The 23,646-nt window shown below is 35.5% G+C and overlaps 1 protein-coding gene across 1 annotated transcript in view; it reads right to left on the reverse strand.

Annotated features, from left to right (window-relative positions):
* LOC149807077 (FAS-associated factor 1-like) overlaps nt 1–23,403 on the reverse strand; it is a 101,945-nt gene extending 78,542 nt beyond the window's left edge. The window contains exons 1-6 of the mRNA XM_089961557.1: nt 23,245–23,403; nt 21,111–21,411; nt 18,388–18,479; nt 14,103–14,212; nt 2,681–2,795; nt 2,204–2,293 (exon numbers count right to left, since the gene is read on the reverse strand). Of these exons, the coding sequence (XP_089817683.1) occupies nt 2,204–2,293; nt 2,681–2,795; nt 14,103–14,212; nt 18,388–18,479; nt 21,111–21,393 (690 nt within the window). The 5' untranslated portion in view covers nt 21,394–21,411; nt 23,245–23,403. The remainder of the gene's footprint in view (nt 1–2,203; nt 2,294–2,680; nt 2,796–14,102; nt 14,213–18,387; nt 18,480–21,110; nt 21,412–23,244) is intronic.
* Between the last annotated feature and the right edge of the window lie 243 nt (nt 23,404–23,646).

Raw genomic sequence — 23,646 nt, forward strand, 5'->3', positions numbered from 1 at the left:
GATATAAAGTATAATGTAGACACTGCAGCAATCCTGTATGCATGTCATGGTTTCACAATATACACCTAGGCATGTTAAATACTCTTTCTCTGCAGCCCGAACAACTTTTACAAGCACCATTCATAATTCAAACTTGCCAGTTTTTGACTCTCTGTTTGAAATGCTCATACTTAACAATGCTTAATGTTGAGATGAAATTTCCAATTAACATGCTGATAAGAAATGGTACCTTGGTCTGACAGCCAGGTTTAGGTTTGTATTTTATATTGGAACACTTTGGCTATCTAGTCTTGCAATGGGCTCAGCCCTTGTACACTATGACTAACATAAACATGATGACCCGACTGGAGCTGATCTTTTAGAGACAGTTCTACAGAAATGCACATTAGATTAACTATAATCTTGAATACAATATTTACCAAAGTAACATATGTGCAAGTTATACAATTTAATTACATGTTACATGTATATACACACCAGGGTTTTCACGATTTTCTGACATAACAAGTGTCCTCATGTACCAATATGATTAAAATCAGATCTCCACTGTCCTACATGAAGATTTGAAAGTGGCTACTTAAGGGTAATATTCCTTGTGTCCTTTTAATTAGCCAATGGAGATGCAGCTTTCAAAAATTTGAAAGTGGACCAAAACATTCGGCACAGATTAATGCTCTTCAGGCGTAATGCTCAGTCTCCCAAACATGAAGATATAAGACTTCATCCAAGTGGCTCATAAAATGAGAGATTATGGTAATAACAGATCAACAGAATATGACCCCTAATTGGTCGCTGTAAGATCTTCACGTAGGACAGCAGAGATCTAATTTTCATCAATTTGCCTCATGTACACATTCTTGTAAAATATCGAAAGCTATCAGTTTAAAACTTTTTAACATTTTGGTTCACAGAATGCACAGGAAAAGTGGATCAAATAAACAATTTTGTTGACATATACAAACAGTAAAGACTGTTTATTATGTTCTTGGATAAAATACTGTTTTGTTAAAAGGTCCCGGTTTAATTTCCATGGCCAAATTCAAAAGGCTTTGTTATAATGTTTCTTTGTTACCAGGTTTAATTGGTTATGAGTTTGATTTGTATGGTCCATCAGAGGATATTAGCTCAATTTTACTATTTTTATTACCTGACATGCTGAAGCCAGGTAAACAATGGCAGTCATTTAAATAACACCTTATTCGTAACATTAATTTAGAATTACAGGTTGCTGATTCAGTGCAATTAAAGCATAAATTGAAATGCTTTTGTTTTGTACTTTGGATCCAATAATTTATAAATATAGCTGTATATTGAATATCTGAATACAGCTAATATTGATACACCTGATTTTCTCATGAACTTGTGCATGTCATTCATATATGTAGGAACAAAACAAATCTCAGATTAACAAAATAAAAACATGACTACTGACAAGTATGATCCATCCAAATAAATAAAGTAAATAAAGAATTAAATTACTTAAGTTACTGAGACATTTCCATAGAAATGTGATTTTTATTATTCACCAGTAGAAGAGGCATGTTGACACTGGTTTACTGATTTTCATGATAACATGTATTCATACAAATATCTGAGTACAATTACATACAAGCTGAAATAAATGTTTCTTGGAGTAATCTTGCCTGTATATATTGGTTACATAAAACTTGTGAAAAATAATGAATCTGAATATATTCAATGTTATAAAATTTCCCATTTCCTGTTAAACTTTATAAATAATCTTTACTGTATATATATACACACACATACACACACATGTGACCAATTTTGTAGGTTTTATACCATCCCCCCCCCCCGTAAAAATCTATTGGTGGGTGATTTTAATATTAAATTAATTCAATCGGTGGGTTCTAAAAGGCCTAAGTAACATCTCTGAGTGGGTACCCAAATTCAAACCTGTGCTCCCCATGTCCCATGTATATTTTAATGCAACAGCTCCAACAGGGTTTTTGAAGGAAAAAAATTCATATTTTCAAAAAATATGTCAACGATTTAGAAATTCTGTACAAACATGAAAATCTTATCAGGTCAGTTATATATGACCAGGATAAAATGTAAAATTTCATGGCTCTGAATTCGATAGTTTGTGTGTTATCATGCTAAAGCAGACTTGGGACAGACATATCGATGGATGTTAACAAAACAATATGCTCCCTTCTAATATCACAGTTAGGTTCCTTACAGAATCATTTTTTTTGGCTGCATCTGGCCATCCTGCCCATATCTGATGACGGACTGGTACATCTGTGACAGTAGCAACTGATTCTTTTACCTGGAAAATCATAAAAGTGTATTCAACTTGAACTACTCACATCAGCAATAGCAAAACAAAAACAAGTTTAGTGTCAGTTCAAGAATGAGTGACTTATTACCTTCTTAACCAAATAACAAGGAAAAGAACTTTATTATAAAAAGTTCACATCATTTTATTTTAGTGTTGAAAAAATTTATGCAAAATAAGCAAATTTTGTAAATATGCAAGACATTTTTTCTGAGTTATTGAATACATGGATGTTACCATATATTCTTTGATAAATTTTACATAATATAATGCCACTAAAACTTTTGTGAATAACAGTACTGTGCACATTATTTTTTTATAACGTGTTTAACCATCATAATAAAGTACATGTAAAATGAAAGTGGAAAATGCACATACTTGTCTCACTGTGTCACTGCCTTCAAATCTAAGTGTGTATGACTTATCCACTCCATTGCCTTCTTTAAAAATAACCTTTAGTCTAATCATTTTACTGGATGAATCATCTTCAGAACTGAAAGAAAACAATGCCATTATACAAATCAATACAAAGAAAATAGCTTAAAACAATGAATGACAATTAGCAAAACATGTTTTTCATAATGCAGTTTCTCACCACAGAAAGGCATTATGATTCTACACAGAACTCCATTACGCATACAGTGTTATGATAAATTTGAACTGGACATAGACAATGCTGTATAAGTTATGACCTTTAAAATATTTTCAAATTCACACTGTTGATGCTTACACTGCAGTCATGGCTAAACTGATATCTGTGAATCTTGATGCTTACACTGCAGTCACTGCTAAACTGATATCTGTGAATGTTGATGCTTACACTGCAGTCATGGCTAAACTGATATCTATGAATGTTGATGCTTACACTGCAGTCATGGCAAAACTGACATCTGTGAATGTTGATGCTTACACTGCAGTCACTGCTAAATTTATATATGTCTTATATCAATCACAGGTAACGCAAACTAGGCTTAGATCATTCCTTTCTAAATATAACTGAACTACTAACAGAGAAATTAATGAGAGTATTTTTAACAGTGAAAACTTGATACAGGTTATGATTCCATATCACTTTTATAAGATTAATAATTGTAGAAAAAGTAATTTTTGTAGCATTTTAAGCTTAAAACCAACATCAGTTCAATCAGACTATCAGTGATTAATCTACCCCTGCCTCCCGCATCCACAAAAAATGGCAGGGCCTCTTTAGTTGTTCATATGTGCATTCCTTTGGATGCAAGAAATTTTAAAGGAACAACAACGTTTGCTGTGATTTTTGTTTAACAGGACTTTCTTTTCACTAGGCAAATATTATATTTGCACTGGTCATATTGTACCACTCCTTAACAGTATGCTATTATGGGATGTCATCAGTTCCCTTCATGTTTACGGTTAAAATACCACCAAAGAAGATGATGAAAATTGACCCTAAGCAAAGAACATTGGATATTTTGTTTCATGACTCAAATTCCACTTATCAGCAGCATTCGGTTTCTTCATATGATGTTCAGGATGCAAACGTATGCACAGCCTCTAGCGTAATGCATACATTACCAAAAGTGGCTAAAAACGTACTCATGGCTGTGATATGACAATGGCTGTGCAAATAAAAATGAGGACTTTATGTCAGATCAAGATAAAGCTATAAATGCCTTACTGAAGGTTGTTAAATTGATGGCAGATTAAGACATTCCACTGAACAAATTTAAGTCTTTTGTGTATCTTTTACATGAATTGTGAATTCAAGAGTCTGACATTCTAAGAAAGAGTAATATCAATTATGAATCTTCAATGATTGCCAGTGAACTGCTGGAGTCATTAGCAGAGTTTGCTAACAATGCTTTAACAGTTAAAATTAAGAAATCTCCTGTGGTAACAATACTTGCAGATGAGAGCACTGACATTTCCAGCAGGAAAAGGCTGGTCATGCATGCTCAGACACTGAATGAAGACTTTATTCCAGAGTATCATTATGTGTGCAATGTTGAATGCTTAGATGCCACTGGGAAAGGAATCGCTGCATCCATTATGAAAGAAATGTCAGATAAGGGTGATCCAATAGAAAAATAATTGAGTTTGGGGTCAGATGGAGCATCTGCTATGATGGGCAAGGAAAAAGGAGCAGCTGCAATGTTGAGAAGGGAAAATCCTCATGTGCATAATGTTCACTGTGTTGCCCAATGGTTGGCACTGTATACCCCCCAGGCTGCAGAGAAAATAGAGCCTTTAAAAAAACCCACAGCAAATAATGATTGGTCTTTTCTACTATTTTAAGGGAAGTAGTCAACATGAGGTTCAACTACATGCCATACAGGTGGTTTTAGATGATCCATGTCTCATATATAAGGAGTTCCATTCAGTGAGGTGGTTGTCTTACTTTAGTGCCCTTACTGCTGTATGGAGAACTCTTGATAGCTTGCTTACCTACCTGGCTGAAGCCAGTCACAAGGATCACAAAGCTGGAGGGATGAAGAAAAAGATAGCTACTCAAAGTTTTATTTCTACAACAGACATGATGATGGATGCAATGGTACCTGTAACCATTCTCAGTCAGTTCTTCCAGAAAGAAAATGTGGACATGGCCCTTGTGAAGGTGAAAACTGATGAGTGTATTGCTGATTGCAGAAGGTATATAGCTTTGAAACTCCATACATGCAAAAGCTCCAGGAAGACCTGAAGGGCAATAAATTTAAGGAGGATCATCAGCTCACAAAGAAAAACTTCAGCCTGGAGAAAATCACTAAACTCTTCACTGACTCATTAGTTGAGAATATTCAGTCTAGATTTACAACAGACGACCTACTTACAAGCTTTGGTATTCTTGCCATGCGACTGATCAGCAGATCAAAAACAGAAGTGGATACATACGGAGATGAAGAGATTGACAGACTGTGAACATATTATGAAGAAGCAAAAATTTTACAATGGGAAACTAACAGAAGTATTGAGAGAAAAAAAACATCAGAACCTATTATTGACTCTGTTAAGGCAAAAACAGAGTGGACTTTAATTAAGAAAATAGTTCTGGCTGAGAAGTACCCACAAGATGTGATGTGTAAACTGTGGCATTTAATTGACCTCCACCACAGAGAGGATTTTACAAACTTGCTCAAGTTAGCAGCACTTGTACTAACCTCAGATGTGCATGTGGGTTATCTGGCCGGAACAAAATCCTGGTTAAAGCTAGAAACAGGCTGAATATTAAGACTTGGAACAAACTGATGGCTGTAAAACTATGTACCACTGGACAACAAATTTTTACAAAAGTCATGTTACTGAAATAAAATTAGTCAATTCTTATCAATTTTTATGTGCTGAACACGAATATGACAGTCAAATTGCAAAATTGGCTCTAGTTTTTTTGTAATCTGCAAGAAATTAATGTTTACATAACGAAATGCATTCCAATAGTAAAAGGTCAACTGTAATAGCCTACCTATAAAAAATCAAGTCATTGACTACATCTTAGATTTCTTCGCCTGTCTCTTGTACAGCTGTTCGGGAGCATCTCTGAGGAGTGTCCAGCAGTAGTCAGCCAGCATTGTAGTGGACCATTTTCCCTGGTATCTTTGTTCCATTGTTGCGATATCTTGATGAAAACGTTCGCCGTGTTCATCACTAACAATACCACAGTTGCTAGGAAAGAAATCCAAATGGGAATGAAGGAAGTGAATCTTTAGAGACATATTGCAGCCAAGTTTCTTATACTTCATCAACATGTCTTCTACTAGTTCCTTATAGTTTTCTGCCCTAACATTTCCGAGGAAGTTTGTAGAAACTAGGCGAAAAGCATTCCATGCTTGTTTCGCGTCACCTTCCAGCAAGTTGTTGAACCGGTCATCTTTGAAAAGCTCTCGAATCTGAGGACCCACAAAAACTCCCTCTTTAATCTTTGCTTCGCTGAGTCGAGGGAATTTTTCATGCAGGTATCGGAATGCTGGCAAAGTCCGGTCAATGGCTTTCACGAAGTTCTTCATCAAACCTAGTTTGATGTGAAGGGGTGGTAGCAAGATTTTCTGAGCCTCAACCAGAGCTGGGTGTTGGATATTCTTCTCTCCAATGGCTACATTCTGCCTGTGAGTCCATTCCTTCCTCATGTAGTGCATTTCCCTTGCTCGGCTATCCCACTCGCATAAGAAACACATGTATTTTGTATATCCTTGCTGCAGTCCCATTAAAAGGGCAACTACCTTCAAATCACCACAGAGGTGCCAGCTGTACTTGTTATACTCAATGGAATTCAGTAGCTGCCTTAAGTTATCGTATGTCTCTTTCATGTGGACAGCATACGCTACTGGAATAGATGGAAGAATGTTTCCATTGTGCAAAAGCACAGCCTTGAGACTCAGTTTCGAAGAGTCCACAAATAGTCTCCATTCTTGTGGGTCATGAGTGATTTTTAAAGCATTCATGAGGCCCTCAATATCGGAACAGAATATCAGATTACTTTCCTTTCTGAAGAAAGGCTCCAATTGCTGGTGGCGCTTTCGATATGCAGTAATTGTGACATCTTCTTCTAGAAGATTCCATTGTTGGAGTCTTGATCCTAGCAATTCTGCCTTGTTCTTTGATAAGTCCAAATCACGAATCAGGTCATTTAGTTCTTCCTGTGTTATTCTGTGTGGGGTTGATGATGCACCACAGTGAAAATCTGGATCACTGCATGCTGATGGACCAGGAGAAGAACAGGTCGACTCACCTTTGTCTTCGTCAGATGAATCAAGAGAATATTCTGCTGGAGGTTCTGGAATAGGAAGTCCCTCACTATGTGGAACTGGTCTCAATGCAGACGGAATGTTTGGGTAGACTATTCTCGACTTCTTTCGCTTCGTTATTCCGCCGGAAAGAGGAGGAACCAAGCAGAAGTAACAGTCATTTAGGTGGTTGCTTGGCTCTCTCCACACCATTGGGACTGCAAACGGCATTGATGACCTTTTGCAATTCAACCACTGTGAAAGCTGTGTTGTACATGTAGCACAGCATATATGCGGAGCCCAAGGCTTGTCTTGGTCACCAACCTTGCATCCGAAGTAAAGATGATATGCCTTCTTCACTTGAGAATTGATACTTTTCTTCTGGTTGGCAAATGTCACTTCCCCACAAATATAGCAAAAATTGTCCGCGGTATTAACACACTTTCGAGGCATTACTGTTCTTTATTGTACGTAAATGGATAAAATAATAAGTTTTATGTAACAGTAGCTTGAACTGTCTCGCACAACGTCTAAAATATTTTAAATGCTGAACCTATCTGATTGGGCTTTATATAGTACACTGCTTACGTCAGCTTCAGCAGCCGCCTGGCATTAGTATAATAGGCCTACACATGTATAGTACACTGCTGACGTCAACTTACTTCAGCAGCCGCATGGCATTAGTATTGCATTGCATCAGAAAATGATGCAATCAACTGTGGATGATGTGAGCATGATGGTATTATGCAATGTTACATCATTATTCCGGATGTTGCTGCAGTCCTACTGGAGAAATTTACACAGTGAAACATAGAAAATGAGGTATATGAATATCTTCAAAACGAGAGCCAATACAAATTTTTCACGGTTATATTCGTGTTCGGCACACCAAAATACTACAGATTAGGGCCTTTTCAAGTCAGTAATGATTTCACTGTTGACCAGTGTACTGTGACGTTTGATTACAAGTCAGTTTTACAGGCTTGGAGATCTAAGAAAGACAGGTGAATTTATGACCTAAAAGAAAAGTGAAGGACTTCATCTTGAAATTAATAATGACCTTGTTGTATTAATTTTGTATTATAAATAGAGAAATTTAATGTATCTCAATGTGTATGCTATTTATTAGCAGAATCATTGTACTCATTATATTTGAGCGGGACTCATTGTTTGAACATATGCAAGTCCTGGGACTCTTTAGGATGAAATTGTAGTGATCACTGGACTATAGTTCAGACCAGATTTTACTCTGATTTTGTTTCAGGTTAACAGACATATCATTACAGCTGTTTCTCAATAATGTAACCTCTGTTTACATGACTAAAGCAAAACTTCCCTTAAAAGGACACTTGGAACTAAATATTTTGGTGATGTTATGCTTTATTAGCATTGCACTTGTCTATTTAAGGCCAAGGTGATTTATGTATATTGTACAATATTTCGGATTCTTATCGGACACAGGTAGGTTCACTTCTGAACCTGTTTAATGCTTTGTAAAGTTGTGCCAATAATGTAATTTGTATAGCTTACCATATATAACGTCATTACATGTTATTGTATATGCGTGTCATTCTTAGTACATGGTGTTCAAAGACTTACAAAAATGGTACTAACAGCTGCCTCGCTTGGCGCTCAGCATTAAGAGGTTAGTGTTAGGACTGGTCGGCCCAGTGTTAGGATAATGTGACTGGGTGGGACATCATGCTACATGTCTGCGGCACGATGCCCCAGTGCTAGACATCACTATAAACTGCCACATTGCAGACATTGTAGCGATATGACTGAAAAATTGTTAAAGCTACATAAAAAATTCAAATCACATATCACAGAACACAGTACATGGTGTTAGATTTATTTTCAGCTGATCAGAGCTGACCATGGTGATCAGAGCTGACTGGCAGCTGTGGAGCTGATCCATGGTGATCAGGGGTGACCGGGTACCAGCTGTAAAGCTGGCCATAGAAGTTGACCATGACGGCTATGGTGGTGACAATGCAGCTGGTTGAACGGCAGCCATGCAGCTGATTGAAGTGTGTTGCTGGTTGAGTAGCAGGTGATTGGGCATTATTGACTGATTGGTGGGTGCTGATTGCTTGACTGACCGAGGAACTGAATGGTGGTCGGTGACTACCTGTAATGCTGACTGTCTGACTGACCAGTGTGACTGGTAGCCAAGTATGCTAGTGATGGAGTGTTTTGTTTAACTCCATACATGTAATCTTTTAGCCATGGGCTAATTTTGGGGTTTGTTATACCCAGTATTTTGGGACAATAAAGATATTTCGTATGATACATGTCCCATTTTTACATCATTCTACTATATGAGTAAAGGATATTATTTTTACCATTTGATTAAAACACAACATTCTTTTTGTAGTGTGAAATTACTGTGAATCATTAACCTTTGTCCTTGTACTATGTATGGTCATTTACTTGTATTCACGTTTATGTTACATTTTTAGGTTCCTGCAGATGGTGTTAATTTTGTCCAATATTTGGATCTTATACACGCATATATTAATCATAATTCTTTTTTCATTTGAGTCATTCATACATAAACATTGTATTTGTATCACCATCAAAAAGTGTTCTGTTATAAATCCGAAATCCAACCCGGTTATCTTGATACAGATGCGCTGATTTAGGAAAAGTTTGGTTTCTTTGCTATACAGTAATATGAGTGGAAATATTTTCATGGAAATCGATACTACCAGATCTAATCTGACATCTGAGTTAATCAAATGTTTCATTATATTATAAAAAATATCACTTTTTTATTTTTACCTAGTTGTATCACTATAAACTCTGGGAATGATTTTACATAAAACAATGTGGTTATGACTTCCATCTGTTATTGAATAACAAAAAAGAACATGCTTGTACAATTTTGATAATAACAACACCTGCCCTGTGAAAGAAATGTTAAAGTCATCAAAAAGTATTCAAGAATTTCATGAATCTTATGTAATATAAAACCTGTCTTACATCAGTCATGGTATTTTTGTTTCTTTTGTTGCAATAATTCTGTCAATTTAACTAAATTATTTCACTAATATATACTTTCTTTTCATATCTAATAAGGAATCTTTGATCTTCAACCTTGCAAAGTGCATGAATTTTTTAAAAATACTCATTCTTTGATTCTTTTACAAACAGTTACTTACAGGGTAATGTTTCTCATACTCTTTGTAATTATGCTTACTAGGAGATTAGATATTCAAACAGAAGTACACCAACATATGCATTTTTAAGTAAATTTGGATTGCTTGGGCCTTTAGCAATATAAAAATATAGTTTTAAAAAAATAAGATTTAAGATGTGATCATCCTTGACAGTGATTAACAAGGGTTCTAAAGAATGTACAACAGGCTTTGATAGTCCAATATTATGTAAAATACCCACATCTTTCTCACACAACTTTCAGCACAGAATCCTGCTAGCATAACAGTCTGAGATTTTTGTTACTGATCTAGGACAGAGCCTTCTAAGCCCTAATAACGTTGTCCTCTTAAATGTATGCAAAAAACACCTGCCTAGCTAAGTTACAAGGTGCCCCATGGAAGAGGAAAGCCATGTCCATGTGGGGTACCTAGATTAGTTACCAAACTGCTATTATCATACTACTCATTTTTGCAAATACTGAAACCATACAAGTGTGATCTGTTTGAGTCCCATAAGTGAAGTTCTTATGAAGTGTGCCAATACAGCCATTGCTAGACACTTGCTGTCAGACCAAATTATATACACACACACACACAAGCATGTACAGCTGCAGTACTATTAGGTAGTTAATCATACTACTTTCTCTTGAGCAAGAAAAAAAATAAAAAAACCCAAGAAATTGGCCTTTTTCAGTGCATCTTTAATTGTCCAGGAAGAAATATTGATTTTTTGATGAGCATTCTGGTGTGCCTACAATTTTCAAGTAGAATCAAGTATTTCTTGTCTTATACAAATTGACAGCCACTGATATGAAAAAGGACACAAATTATTGCTGGCGGAAGTGCTAATCAATATTTGAGACCAAGAATTACTATTATGGTATGCTTGCCATATATGGGACTATGAATGCTGTGTATATAATACACAATGGAATGGAATAGCTTCATTTTTCACAATGACTTAATATAGGAGGAGGTGCATCAGGCATGCTTTTACCAGCACTGTTAAGTTCAAGTTCTCAGTCGACTAATCAGTTACCACATCATACTCCTGATCGAGACACTGCAGGTTCAATTCATACTTGCAATTTTTTTTCTTCTTTACAGCTGAGGTTGACTGTACATGAAAATGAAAATGAATCTGATGATGCATGGTGGTGTCAATTATAATTAAGAGGCACACACAATTCTTTGTGACACAATTAGGTTAGAAACAACCTTTGTGCCTTCTAGTCTATCATTTGGAATGCTAGAAGCCATCTAGTTTTGCAAATTCAACATGCAGAGCTGCTAACCCTCCAGAGAAGTGGGATAAAAATCAGTGAATTTTGAACTATTGAAAAATTATGCAATGACACTAGCTCATCCAGTCTGATAGTACCGCATCATAGGAAAATCCCAAAATAAAAGTAAAACTTTATTTACACTAATTACAAGAACAAATTTATTTGCAGCCAAATTTACTGATATACACCAACTTCACACTATCTGTCATGGTGCAATGCTGTGGCAGACTTGAACTTCCTTACTTGGGCTATGATAAATGTTTTCAAAACAGTTCAGGCTTCGCGCCTCCTGTGTAATCTTGGTTACTAAAACTGTTGGAAAGTTTCAGCACTTAAGGTGGTACTAACATTTGTCTTATTTTTCCTTACAACAAGAAATACTCTTTCACTGTCACTGTTGTTGATCTCAAACTGAACAAGGTAGGTTATATTCAACATGAAAACTCATAAACAATGCTTCAGCATTAGTAGCTTGCAGGACTGGAGTAGGTGGCTTGAAGTACTCCAGAGCTGAAATCTGCTGGGTGCTCTTTATTTTTCCAATATCTATGCGCTTTTTCACACTATTCTGCCACATGCCCACAGGGGCTTGTATCGTTGCTCACAATTTATCTGCCATACACATACTATATAATAATATCATTATGTAGTACATGTATGACAGGTAAATTGCAAGCAATGATATGAGTCTCTGTGCATATTCCCAATTCTAAAATATGCGGCATAACACTGTATGAAAAGCATAATGTACATCGATGTATGATGGCTGAATGCAAGGACAATATTTGGTGTACTCCAATCTATATTTCACTTTTTGTGGAATACATATCTTTTTCCATGGAGGTGAAAATATTTTAACTGCTGTGTAGCTTAATTATGATATAGTATTAATCCAGTACATGAAATACTGAACGATTAATGATCAGTGGAGTTGGAGCATGCACAGAAAAATATGAACTTGAGCAAATTACAATACATGCTAATCTTTCAATATCTAAAAAATTCATACATTCAAAGAAGCTGTCTTCATTTGGTGTTTTTTTTTAATAAATTTTTTTAAGTTGGGCCCAGGTTTTCTGCACAAGTATTTGTAAAATGTCTGTTCTACATACAGATTACATACTTTACAATGCTTGCTACAGGGTGAACTCTAACAATTGAATATAGTTCTACTAACATCTTGACTAGCAATACAGGAACGTTATGGGTATGAGTGGCCACTGCTGCTATTCTAATTTGTACTTACAGGATAAAATTTACATTATTCACAATTTAAGTCAATTGAGAACTTGGGAGTTTTTGCATGTGGTGTGAATCCATGAATCGCTATCTCGTATAATGAAATTCATGCCAAAATCGTGAGGATTGGCAGGTCTGAATATGCCATAATTTGACACTGACCAAACATACCGACTGACTGTAAGAAATTCATGTAGAACAGCTTAACCTCAGCAACGTGCTTATAATCTCACAAAAATATTCACTGACAAGTACAACTTGAGTCGAGACCATTTCTCTTTATATTTATCAATTATTGTGGTAATAATATATGGATGAAAACTTCACTGATTGATGCATATATTATTTTGAAAGGACATATTGGTGTATCTATAGTGGGAATAACATTTTCTTAACAATGGATTGTTTGTAATGTCACAGAAAGATTAAATTGCTATTTTGCTTAAATGAGTCATACAAATTGATCAAACAGGCTAAAAATGTATGATTTTTCAAGTATATATCTAGAATATTTTAAGAAATTAACAGATGTATTAATTATCTTGGAAGAACAATAACATAAGATCAAGAAAAGTCTTTGCATGATATTTGCAAGAAACATTTAAGTTGATGACATTAACCAAGTCATCAGTAGGAGTGGCCACTGATGACACTGAAAACAGTGACATACCTAGTGAAGACAGTGAATGAAATGACAATAAAGACAGTGGAGACTAGAAAGACTGGTAAAGAATACATCTCTATTCAGAATTCTCACAACAGCAAAAAGTCATCTCAGCACAACTGCCAAGCTGTACTCAATGGCCATCGAAGGTAAAATGATTAACATGGCTTCAAAATGGAAAACCACTGGAAAGAACTAAGGCGTTACAGACCCAAAATAGGTCGCTGATTAACAGGCAGTGAAAATGGAGTAAATACTAACCTGTGTATATTTACTTGAGTGTAATAAGGCACCTCATGAGAACTTCACTTACGGGGCTCACATGTATTACACTTGTATGGTTTCAGAATTTGGAACTGTAATTGACGAGTATGAAAATAGTGGTTTGTTTGGTTACTATCTAGGTACCACACATGACTTTCCTCTTGCATGGGAAGCCTTGTGATTACTTTCTTTGGTGGGTTCTTATGAGGACAAAGTCATGGTGTAGAAGACTGTGGCCTAGATCAGTAACAAAAATCTCACACAACTATTGTCATACAACTCTGTTACTCTCACTGCTACTTACATATGTGAGATAATTACATTACACTGAATTAAGATCAAATACAAGAAATATGTGACAATGACTGTAATGAATAAGCTACAGTAGATAGGTGAATCAGCATGCCACATAATACTAGCCAAGGACTTGTCTATCTGAGAATGTACTTTTACTATATCATAATGCAAACAAGAATATATATTTCAAATTACCTCAGTGCAGAAGAGGATGGCAAAGGTTTTGACACTGTTGGCTGACTTATCTCTGGTGTCAGCAGAAACAATGTGTTCTCTTTAGGTAGGTGAAGTTCTCGTAATATTTTCTGAAAAATGGATTAAATTTATCTTCCATGACACAGCAGCTACAAGGTTGTTACAGTAAAATGTATCTGACTGGAAATGTAAACTCACCTTCAGAAGATTTGAGCTTTCCCAAAATATGACAAGACAGCATTACAATGAGTTTTTAAAAGGAGTGGCCCCGACATCTAAAGCGCTTTCCGTTACAGATCACTGCCATCTCACCTCTGTCTGCATGGGTTCAAGTCTCGGATTTGCCGGCCAATATGGGTATGTGAGAAAGCTTGCCAGTAGCTTCTCGAGGGTCGGTGGTTCTTTCTGGGGATTTCCCGGGTTCTTCCTCCACCATTAATACTGGCCGCCATGAATAGCCTATTGTGTGCTGAAAAATGACATTAAACCCTACAACAACAACATTTTAAAAAGAAGGCAAAAAGAAAATATGGGATGGATATTTGAAATTTAAATAATCAGCATATTTTGATGTGAGCCAAATTTCGAGCTTGTCCCAAGCTCCAAGCATGTGGATTTGTCCAGCCCCATTTGCACATACTACATATATGTACACACACAAAAATACATACATAATGAAGTACACATACATACATATCCACACATACAAACATATAAGATGGAGATTCCAATTTCTCCTGATTTGTCCCAATTTTTTTGCTATAATTATCAAGGTTGCTTCAAAGTAAAAAAATTTTTTATAAATACATTAAAAGGATATGCTATTACTTGTAACAAATGAATACTGATATATTGATTTTTTTATGTGCCAGTATATGTGCAACTTCCAATATCGATTTGTTCATGCTTCAGTTTTGGTTTTTTCTTTTCACAATTTTCCTGGTTTTTTTCCCTCAAAACTTTCTGTGTTTCAATTTAATTCTGGAAACTAATATACTAGCATTTTTTTAATCAGCAAGTAGGTGTAATGCCTTAAAAGTACATAACAATTAACTAGCACAAATTTGTGCAGTTCAATAGTAAACAAACCCCTACAAATGCATTTAATCATCATAATAAGGCTTCAATGTTCATGCATGTAAATGGCTTATTATGGTCTGCATGTAGATGTCTATAAAACTGATACAAACATAAATGAAGAAGCATGTGGCTGTAAGTGACACAAGAACTAATTGTTCCAATTAAATTATATATTTCTACATCTCTGCTTAAGTGGACTGTTTAGTAGGATACAGCAGTGTATAACTCTTAATTCTTTTCTTAAAGTATGTGTGATTTTCTCATTAATAGAAAAACCCAAAGGTGACGAGAATTGGTTATAGTACACGATTTTTTTTATTATGCAACATTATACAACAAGATGACTGACAGATAATGCTGACAAATTTATCTAGACTATGTATTTATCACTGAAAAACAGAAGCTTCATTATCAACAATTTTATTTTTAAGATGCACCATTTCAAGTCTGTAAGCTACCAAAGGGTTTCTCTGCTACTGCACATTCAACAAAATCATATCCTCACATTCCATCCAGTTGCATTCATTTATTGATTTTTTCTCTCTCTCACTTCTTACACATAGACAGCAATAATAAGCAATAGCATGAGGAGCTGTTAGATATATTAAACAGACACATCTTACATATTGAAACCTGTCCTAGAAAAAGGTAAAAGATGAATAACAAATGTAACAACCACAAGTTGAGCGCAGTACAGTATGCACATCAAACTGTAGTCAGCTGGTCAGTGAGCCTAATGAGTAGAAAGTAGGAAAGGTTGAGTTTCTAATTGGTTTAATTATATGACACTAATTTGGTTAATGTAAACCCTGAAAACATCTATAAATGTTGGAAAATGCAACCTTACATAATAAAGCTTAATTTCCTTGCTTTTGTTATTTCTTTGGTCCTAAATATGTATGTTACACTAAAGGTCTTTTATCATCTCAAACCCTGCTGTACACAAACACAACACATGGTGTGAGGAGCTAACATAATGTGACAACAGTCAAGCTTAGAGCAATCATTCATAAGATATTGAGAAGTGTGGAAATATCAATTACACCTGGTTTGTCTTCTGTTTTTGACTGAAGAGTATTTGAATAATCAGTGTGTGTGTGTGTGATTTGGATTTTTAACGTAGCTTTAACAATTTTTCAGTCATATCACTACAATGTCTGCAGTGTGACAGTTTATAGTGATGTCTAGCACTGGGACATCATGCCACAGACATGTAGCATGATGTCCCACCCAGTCACATTATCCTGACACCAGGCCGACCAGTCCTAACAATAACTTCTTAATGCTGAGTGCCAAGCGAGGCAGCTGTTAGTACCATTTTTATAAGTCTTTGGTATGACATGGCCGGGGATCAAACCCATGATCTCCTGCATCCGAGGTGGATGCTCTAACCACTAGGCCACCGGAACGGTGACTAATCAGTGAACATCAATGAAAACTTAAAAATTCAATAACTGCATTGGATAATTATATTCACATTATGTCTAACATGTCCAACATATACAGTTAACTAGTTCTTTCAGTATGACATGTCCAGCAAATATGGCTATTTTAGAAGCAAACACAAACACATATATGCAAACACTAAAAATGTGTGGGTCTGAAATCTTTTGGTTTTGTTTAAAAAAACTTACAATTTGTGGATATAAAAATGCTGTGGCTTGGTTAAAAAGATATATATTCATGGGTACATAAATTTTATGGATTTTTCAATTAAAGTCTGAAACACATGATAAAATACTGTCAGAGCAACACTATATATCACCTATTTGTAAGATAAGTCACTTAATCCCTACTGCAGTAGTTGGGCTGATTAAATTTTATTCATTGCTAACATAAATGCAGCGATCTGAATCAAAGATGATGCACACATCCATTTATACATATGTAGAAGCAAACAAGCTTAATTCCACTGCTCTAATTAGAATTGCAATTAGGTTTTTCCATCTTTATAAAGACTGCTATCAGAACAATTAAGGATTATACATGAGGAGTTTTCTTAAGAAAACAAAGCTTCCATCTATTCAACAGCCCTATTAAATTTGAATTTCACTCTATTAACTATCACAATTACACTAGGGCATCAGCTCAGGTGCAGTAGGAACTGATGGCCATTTGCTGCATAGCGACCTGTCTCCAGACTTCTTGACATTGTCATGATATTGGATTCAGACTGGCCCACATCAGTAAATGAAGGAGACTGTGTGGAACTCTTCCTGGCTTAAACCAAATTCATGTGCAAGTCATGCCATTACTCCCCTCTATCCCATCTGACACCTTCAAGTCCTGTGGTGATGGGCAAGCAGCCAGTGTGGATACACAGGGAGATGTAGCTGCAGACTTGCATACATGCAATTCTGGGCATAGGGTCACTTTCACTGGACCGAAGCAGCAGTGGAACTTGGCAGTCCCTTGGTGACTGAGCAGCTCTTTTTAGGATCATGTGGAAGGGAATTGAAAAAGTGCCATAAATATTGCCTGCTTCACTGTAACCCTGGTCAGCATACTGTGGCAGACAATGAAGACCATGTATCAAACAGCAGATTGAATTACTTTTCTTCTGAAGAACATTATACAGATTTATTATAAAATGTTTTCTGCATTAAATTAAAAAACATTGATCTATCAGTATCAACAAAACAACCAAATGAACTGCGTTGTACATTGTGTGGCACACCCATTTTCTTGCTGACATTTACTTTTTCTCAATACTTACTGATGAAGCCATTTATGATATACAAGAACCATCCTTTTAAGTTCCTATTTATGATATACAAGAACCAACCTTTTGAGTTCCTATTTATGATATACAAGATCTATCCTTCTGAGTTCCTATTTATGATAGACAAGATCTATACTTCTGTGTTGATATTTATGATAGACAAGAACCAACCTTTTGAGTTCCTATTTATGATATACAATATCTATCCTTCTGTGCTGATATTTATGAAATACAAGATCTATCCTTCTGAGTTTCTATTTGTGATATACAAGATCTATCCTTCTGAGTTCTTATTTATGATAAACAAGATCTATCCTATAGAATTTCAGATTTATGATGTACATGATCCATACTTTTGAGAAACAAATAGGGTGGGCTGAAGAATGAGGTCCTTAACTCCTCTGAATAAAGTGTCATAAAAATGATTTAGCAATCTGTATATTTGAGACATCTTTTATTACCATTCAACAAATGAATACATACATTGTCATACACCTTTCTGTTAGTCCAGCCTCGAAGCTCCTGTTTTCCCACTGGTATGTCTAATTCAGCTGATAGTATTTCTTTAATACGTGCTGAAGAAGAAGAAAAAAAAAACTAGATAAGTATTTGCAAGAAAGCGATGCCCCTATTGCTTGTGACTCATGCTAACAAGATTTTCACTATAAGGAGTCCAAGTTCAAATGGAATACAAATTCCTGGAAGAGACTTATGCTCTACTGCCTACAAAGAAAGAACTTCCAAGATAAGACAATTTCTTCTTTTTAAACAGAGTGTTGAAACCATCTCTGAAATTATTGAATGATAAAAAGATTTTCATATTTGATGCAAGACCAATACCACTTTCACTTATGACCAGCTAGACATCATTAAAAGTATTTTGATAAAAATCCAATGTTGATATGACCATCCATTGTAAATGAGTAGTATAAACACAATTTTCAAGATGGCTTTTTTGATGGCCATATTTGATGTCTGAAAAGCATCATTTTCATTTAGGGCCTGCAAGACACTACAAGAAGTCTTCTGATGAAAACCCCATGTCAATATGACTCTCTGGTAAGGAAGAATAGAGAAAAAATTTCAAAACTGGCCCCAGAGGTATCCATATTAGATGTAAAGCCAGCATATAGTACCAACTATGCAACACAGGAAATCATTCATTTAAATTTCATGTTGATATGTCTCTTTGTTCAACAGAAGCCATAACAAGGTTTTCATAATGGTCACTGTGAAGGCCATGTTGTTTATATAGCAGCACCATTTTCACTCAGGACCCATTAGAAAAATGACGAATGTGTGTGTAAATTTTAATGACATCCTCCAAGAAGTTTAGGAATAGCAAAAACATGGATGGCAGACGACAGGCCATCCTATAAGCTCTTCTTATAAACAAAATATCAAGCTAAAAATTGCTTTAGTGACATAAAAATCTAATTCGGTCATCTACAAATTTAAAAAAAGTGTTCTATTACTATATCAATTGTTATTTATCCTGTGGTCCTAATAAAATTTTAACAGAGAAATCTAATTAACTCATCTACATATACATACAAACTTGCATACCAAATTTCATTAATCTAAAATTAGTAGTTTTTTTTTATAATCTAGCTAATGAGCTTCTCAGTACAAAAAGATGTAGCAACATAACAGAATCAAGATGCTCCTGCTGCAAACAGTAGAAGCATATCAATTGTCTGCATACCTTATATCTAGTCCATTTTGGAAATGTTAGTCTTCAAATCCAATGGGAAATCAAAAGCAAAGTACACTATATTAACCACACTGATTTTATAAAGCTGCCATTTTCACTTCCAGTTTTATTTTTATTGCCATTTGCAAGGAAACTCTAAGTTAAAAAGGTCCATAAAAATGATACAGCATGAAACCTATTTTAGAATGGCTTTTGGCTCCAATCAATGATATAGGAACATCACATAGTTACAATTCCAGGAGAAAGATGCTGGAAATTCAGTATAGAAATGCTGGAAAACAGACAAATTTACTCTAAGCAAAACAGTTTTGTGCACGTATGATGAAAACGTTTAAAAACAAATTGGAAAAGTCACAAAAATCCATAACTTCATTAACAAGAAGTCCAAGTGGCCTGGTATCACTCACCTGGCTATATACTTGAACAGACGTTAGTGTATGAACACAACCTACGTAAACTATCTCCCAAACATCATATCATGTTGATTTGACCTATTTCACTATATCCTGGTCAAACTTCTTACCAAAGGTGAAAATGTAATTAGTATGCACTTTTTCAAGTGACTAAGATCATCTTAGGTCTAATCAGGAGAGTTTCAAAGTTTGGTCTGTAGCTTTGACTTCAAAAGAGGGATGATTTTCAATGAGAATGGCAAACAGTTCATTACTGAACGTCTTAAAACCCATAACTTCCTGCATGAGGTGGACCCTATAACCACTTAGGCCACAAGCAGTCACCAGTTATAATATAAGTGCACTGAGCTCCAATACATGGATCTTTTTTTTATGTATAATAGGATGGTAGCCTATATACTGAAATAAAGAACATAAATTTATTTTTATTTCCAACCGCACTGGAGATAACAGTGTAACTACCCTCTCAGTTGTTTAGCAGAGTGACTTTCTATTAACCTGTAATGTCATTTTGCCTGTTACATCATCTTCAGTTAACTCTGTAGACTGTAACCTAGTAGCCTGTTACAAAGTTTGTATGTTTAAAGACACTGCCCACACATGCTATTTTTAGGCATGAGGTCATTACACACTGCATTACATCTGGTCTACTGACTATAAACCTGCTTAGGATTAATAATTTTATCAAGACAGGGCTAGAAATGCATCAAATTTACTCACTTTCTTAAGTTTCATATGTAAATTATTAATGGTAATCAAGCAGTTTGAAACATAACTGCAGGCATAAATAAGTAATCAACTGACAGTTGATCAAACAGCATAAATTACTATGTTTAAACTGTTTTATATTTATCCATAAACACTGAGTGGCTAAGATGAAAACTAAAGAAGAAGCAAAGTCAATTTCGCTTTTTCTGTGTATTTAGGCAAAATGACAGGCACTGGATGACAATTTTACCTGAACTGCCCCCACTCCCCATCCCCAGCATGGAGAATTTTTATTATTGTCTGGAGTACCTGAAGTGCTGCTTGGTAGATTATGCAAAAATGAAAGTAGAAAACAAAACTCAATGACTCACCCACTGGTTCATTATCAGCCACATACACATCAACATTTCTTTCCCTGTATTCGACCTTAAAGTGAAGCATCCGTGGTGTGTTGCCAGTGCTTGACGGTCCAGGCCCAGAAGCAGAGCCAGGGTCAAAGTGTGCCATGGAATCAGCAATGTTATTCTCCCGCAGAGGAACAGGATCACTGAATATTCCAGTTGTAAAGAAGTTTGGTTCTCCAGGGGTACGCAGAAGTGATGAAAATTGTATGGGATCTCCTGCTATGGGAGAATCCATCTGGTTGTCATGCATAACACTATTGATTGCTTTCTGTAAATAATAATAATAGCAATAATAAGACTTTTAGGGTGAGTGGAGGTAGTTATCTTAAAACCTGTTACATATCTTGGGTCTATCTCCATTATGCTGAATACAACAAAATTGTTTTCAGAACTGTCCCATATTTATTTATTATTTTATAAAAGCAGTAAGCTTTTCATCCAATGTTTTTGCCCCAATAGGCATATCCAAGAATTATATACTGTACTTATCTTGTAAGTGCAAAAGAAACAACAAAATTTATTAATATGTTCACAGTAGCAATAATATATGAGGTCAGATTTGGTGCCATTTCATTCTTGACCAAAAAGATACCATAATTAGGCTTCTGGTTTTAAAAAGTCTCTAGTTAGAAAAAAAAAGCAGCATTTTCAGGATATCTGCCATGGTGGCCACATTCTAGATGAAGTAACAACAAGATTTCAGGATGGCCCATATGGTAGCCATATTGCATATCAGACTGGCACAATTTTTTAAGACCAACACCTTTAAAGTCTTTTAATGAAACCCCATGATGATATGACCATCCATTCAGAAGAAGCACAGATAATAAGATGTCTGAGATTATTGCTTTGTGGCCGTATTGTATAACCAAGTGAACAAATTTTCATTTAGGCACAACTAGAGATCATAAGAAATCTTCATGTGAAAAATCCATGTTGATATGACTTTCCATTCATCAGATGCCAAACAAGATTTATTTTCCAGCTGGCTACAATGGTGGCCATATTTAATATCAGACTGGCACCATCTTCAGCTAGGACTAGCTAGGCATCATAAGAAGTCTTTTAGTGAAAACCCGATGCTGATATGAACATCTATTCAGGAGGAGTTGCAATAAAAAAGTTTTCAACAACCAATGTCAGATTTTCATTTGGGACCAACCAGACATCATAAGAAGTCTTCTGGTGAAAACCACATGTCAATAAGATTTTACATGCTGGAGGAGTAACAAAAGGAGGCCATATTTATGTCAGATTGGCATCATTATCCTTTAGGACCAACAAGACATCATAAGAAGTCTCTTGTGCTATTTTGATATGACCATACTTTCAGGATATAGCTGTAAGTTTTTCAAGATGGCTGGCAGTGGTGGCCACACTGGATTTCAGAGCAGCACCATTTTCATGTAGGACCAACTAGACAATGGGATGAATATGTGCATAAAGTTTCATGGCAATACTCCAAGTAGTTTAATTCAGGAGAAGTAGTGTTAACAAACTAGTGCTAATGAATGGAAAGATGCCAAAAGCAACAGACCATCCTTAAGTTTGTCTGGTTCAAAACCAGAAGTGCTAATAAAACCAAACTCTTTGCATTTTTAAGTGATCACAATATGTTATGAAGTATATACAAGACCATGCTATAAATCCCCCCCCCCTTAGTCAAAACATTATACATATATACATGTCACCGCTAACCAGGAAGTTTTATTTTTCATCAAATTTATTAGCTAATAGTGAAACAAATCTACTGCTGACCCTTCCCTTACTTGTTTTGAAATGCTTTTCTAAATTAGTGTACCTGAAAGCTTTTTTTAAACAGCTCTTTGTTCAGCTTTGGAATTTACCCACCGATAGAACACATTAATACTGGCATAATTAAGCACTTAAACAATTACTGTTACACATATAGTGAGATTTATTTTGTGACTGCAATTAATGCCATGGGGCAGATTTCAGTAGCAGAAGGAAAGAGGCTGGGAGAGGGCTAGATGTAAAAGGAAACACCTATTTCTAACTTGCTGGATCAGTGATAGTAATATATTATAATTAACAAGTATTTTTTCACAAATTTCAGGGGTATTGTTGTCCTTAAACTTACCACTAGGTTCCAGTCGTGCTGGTCCAAGATGGCTATACATGTTTCTATGTCATCCAGCTGAGTGCAAGCCTGAAATAAAAAGAATGTCCCACATAAGCATAAACTTGTATATCTCAACTACTTCATTTTGAATAGAAATGTCTTTTAAAACATACATCAAGACTGAACAGCTCTAAACCTATTTTTATACTGCACATTGATATACAGGTTACTGTATATAGTCATGTATAATTCTGATCTAAGTACAACAAAAAACTTTGTCACTGCAGTATGCGCTGGCAGATCAGGGTCTATGTTGCTTGTTCTACAGATTAATCCTAACAAATTGCTTAGTCTTGAGTCTATGCTGTTTCCAGTTGGACCTCACTTAATGTATCAATTAAGCAGCTATTGTACATGTGA

The sequence above is a fragment of the Sinohyriopsis cumingii genome, chromosome 1 (genome assembly GCF_028554795.1).
Source record: "Sinohyriopsis cumingii isolate HCF-2022 chromosome 1, ASM2855479v2, whole genome shotgun sequence".
Lineage (NCBI taxonomy): Eukaryota > Metazoa > Mollusca > Bivalvia > Unionida > Unionidae > Sinohyriopsis > Sinohyriopsis cumingii.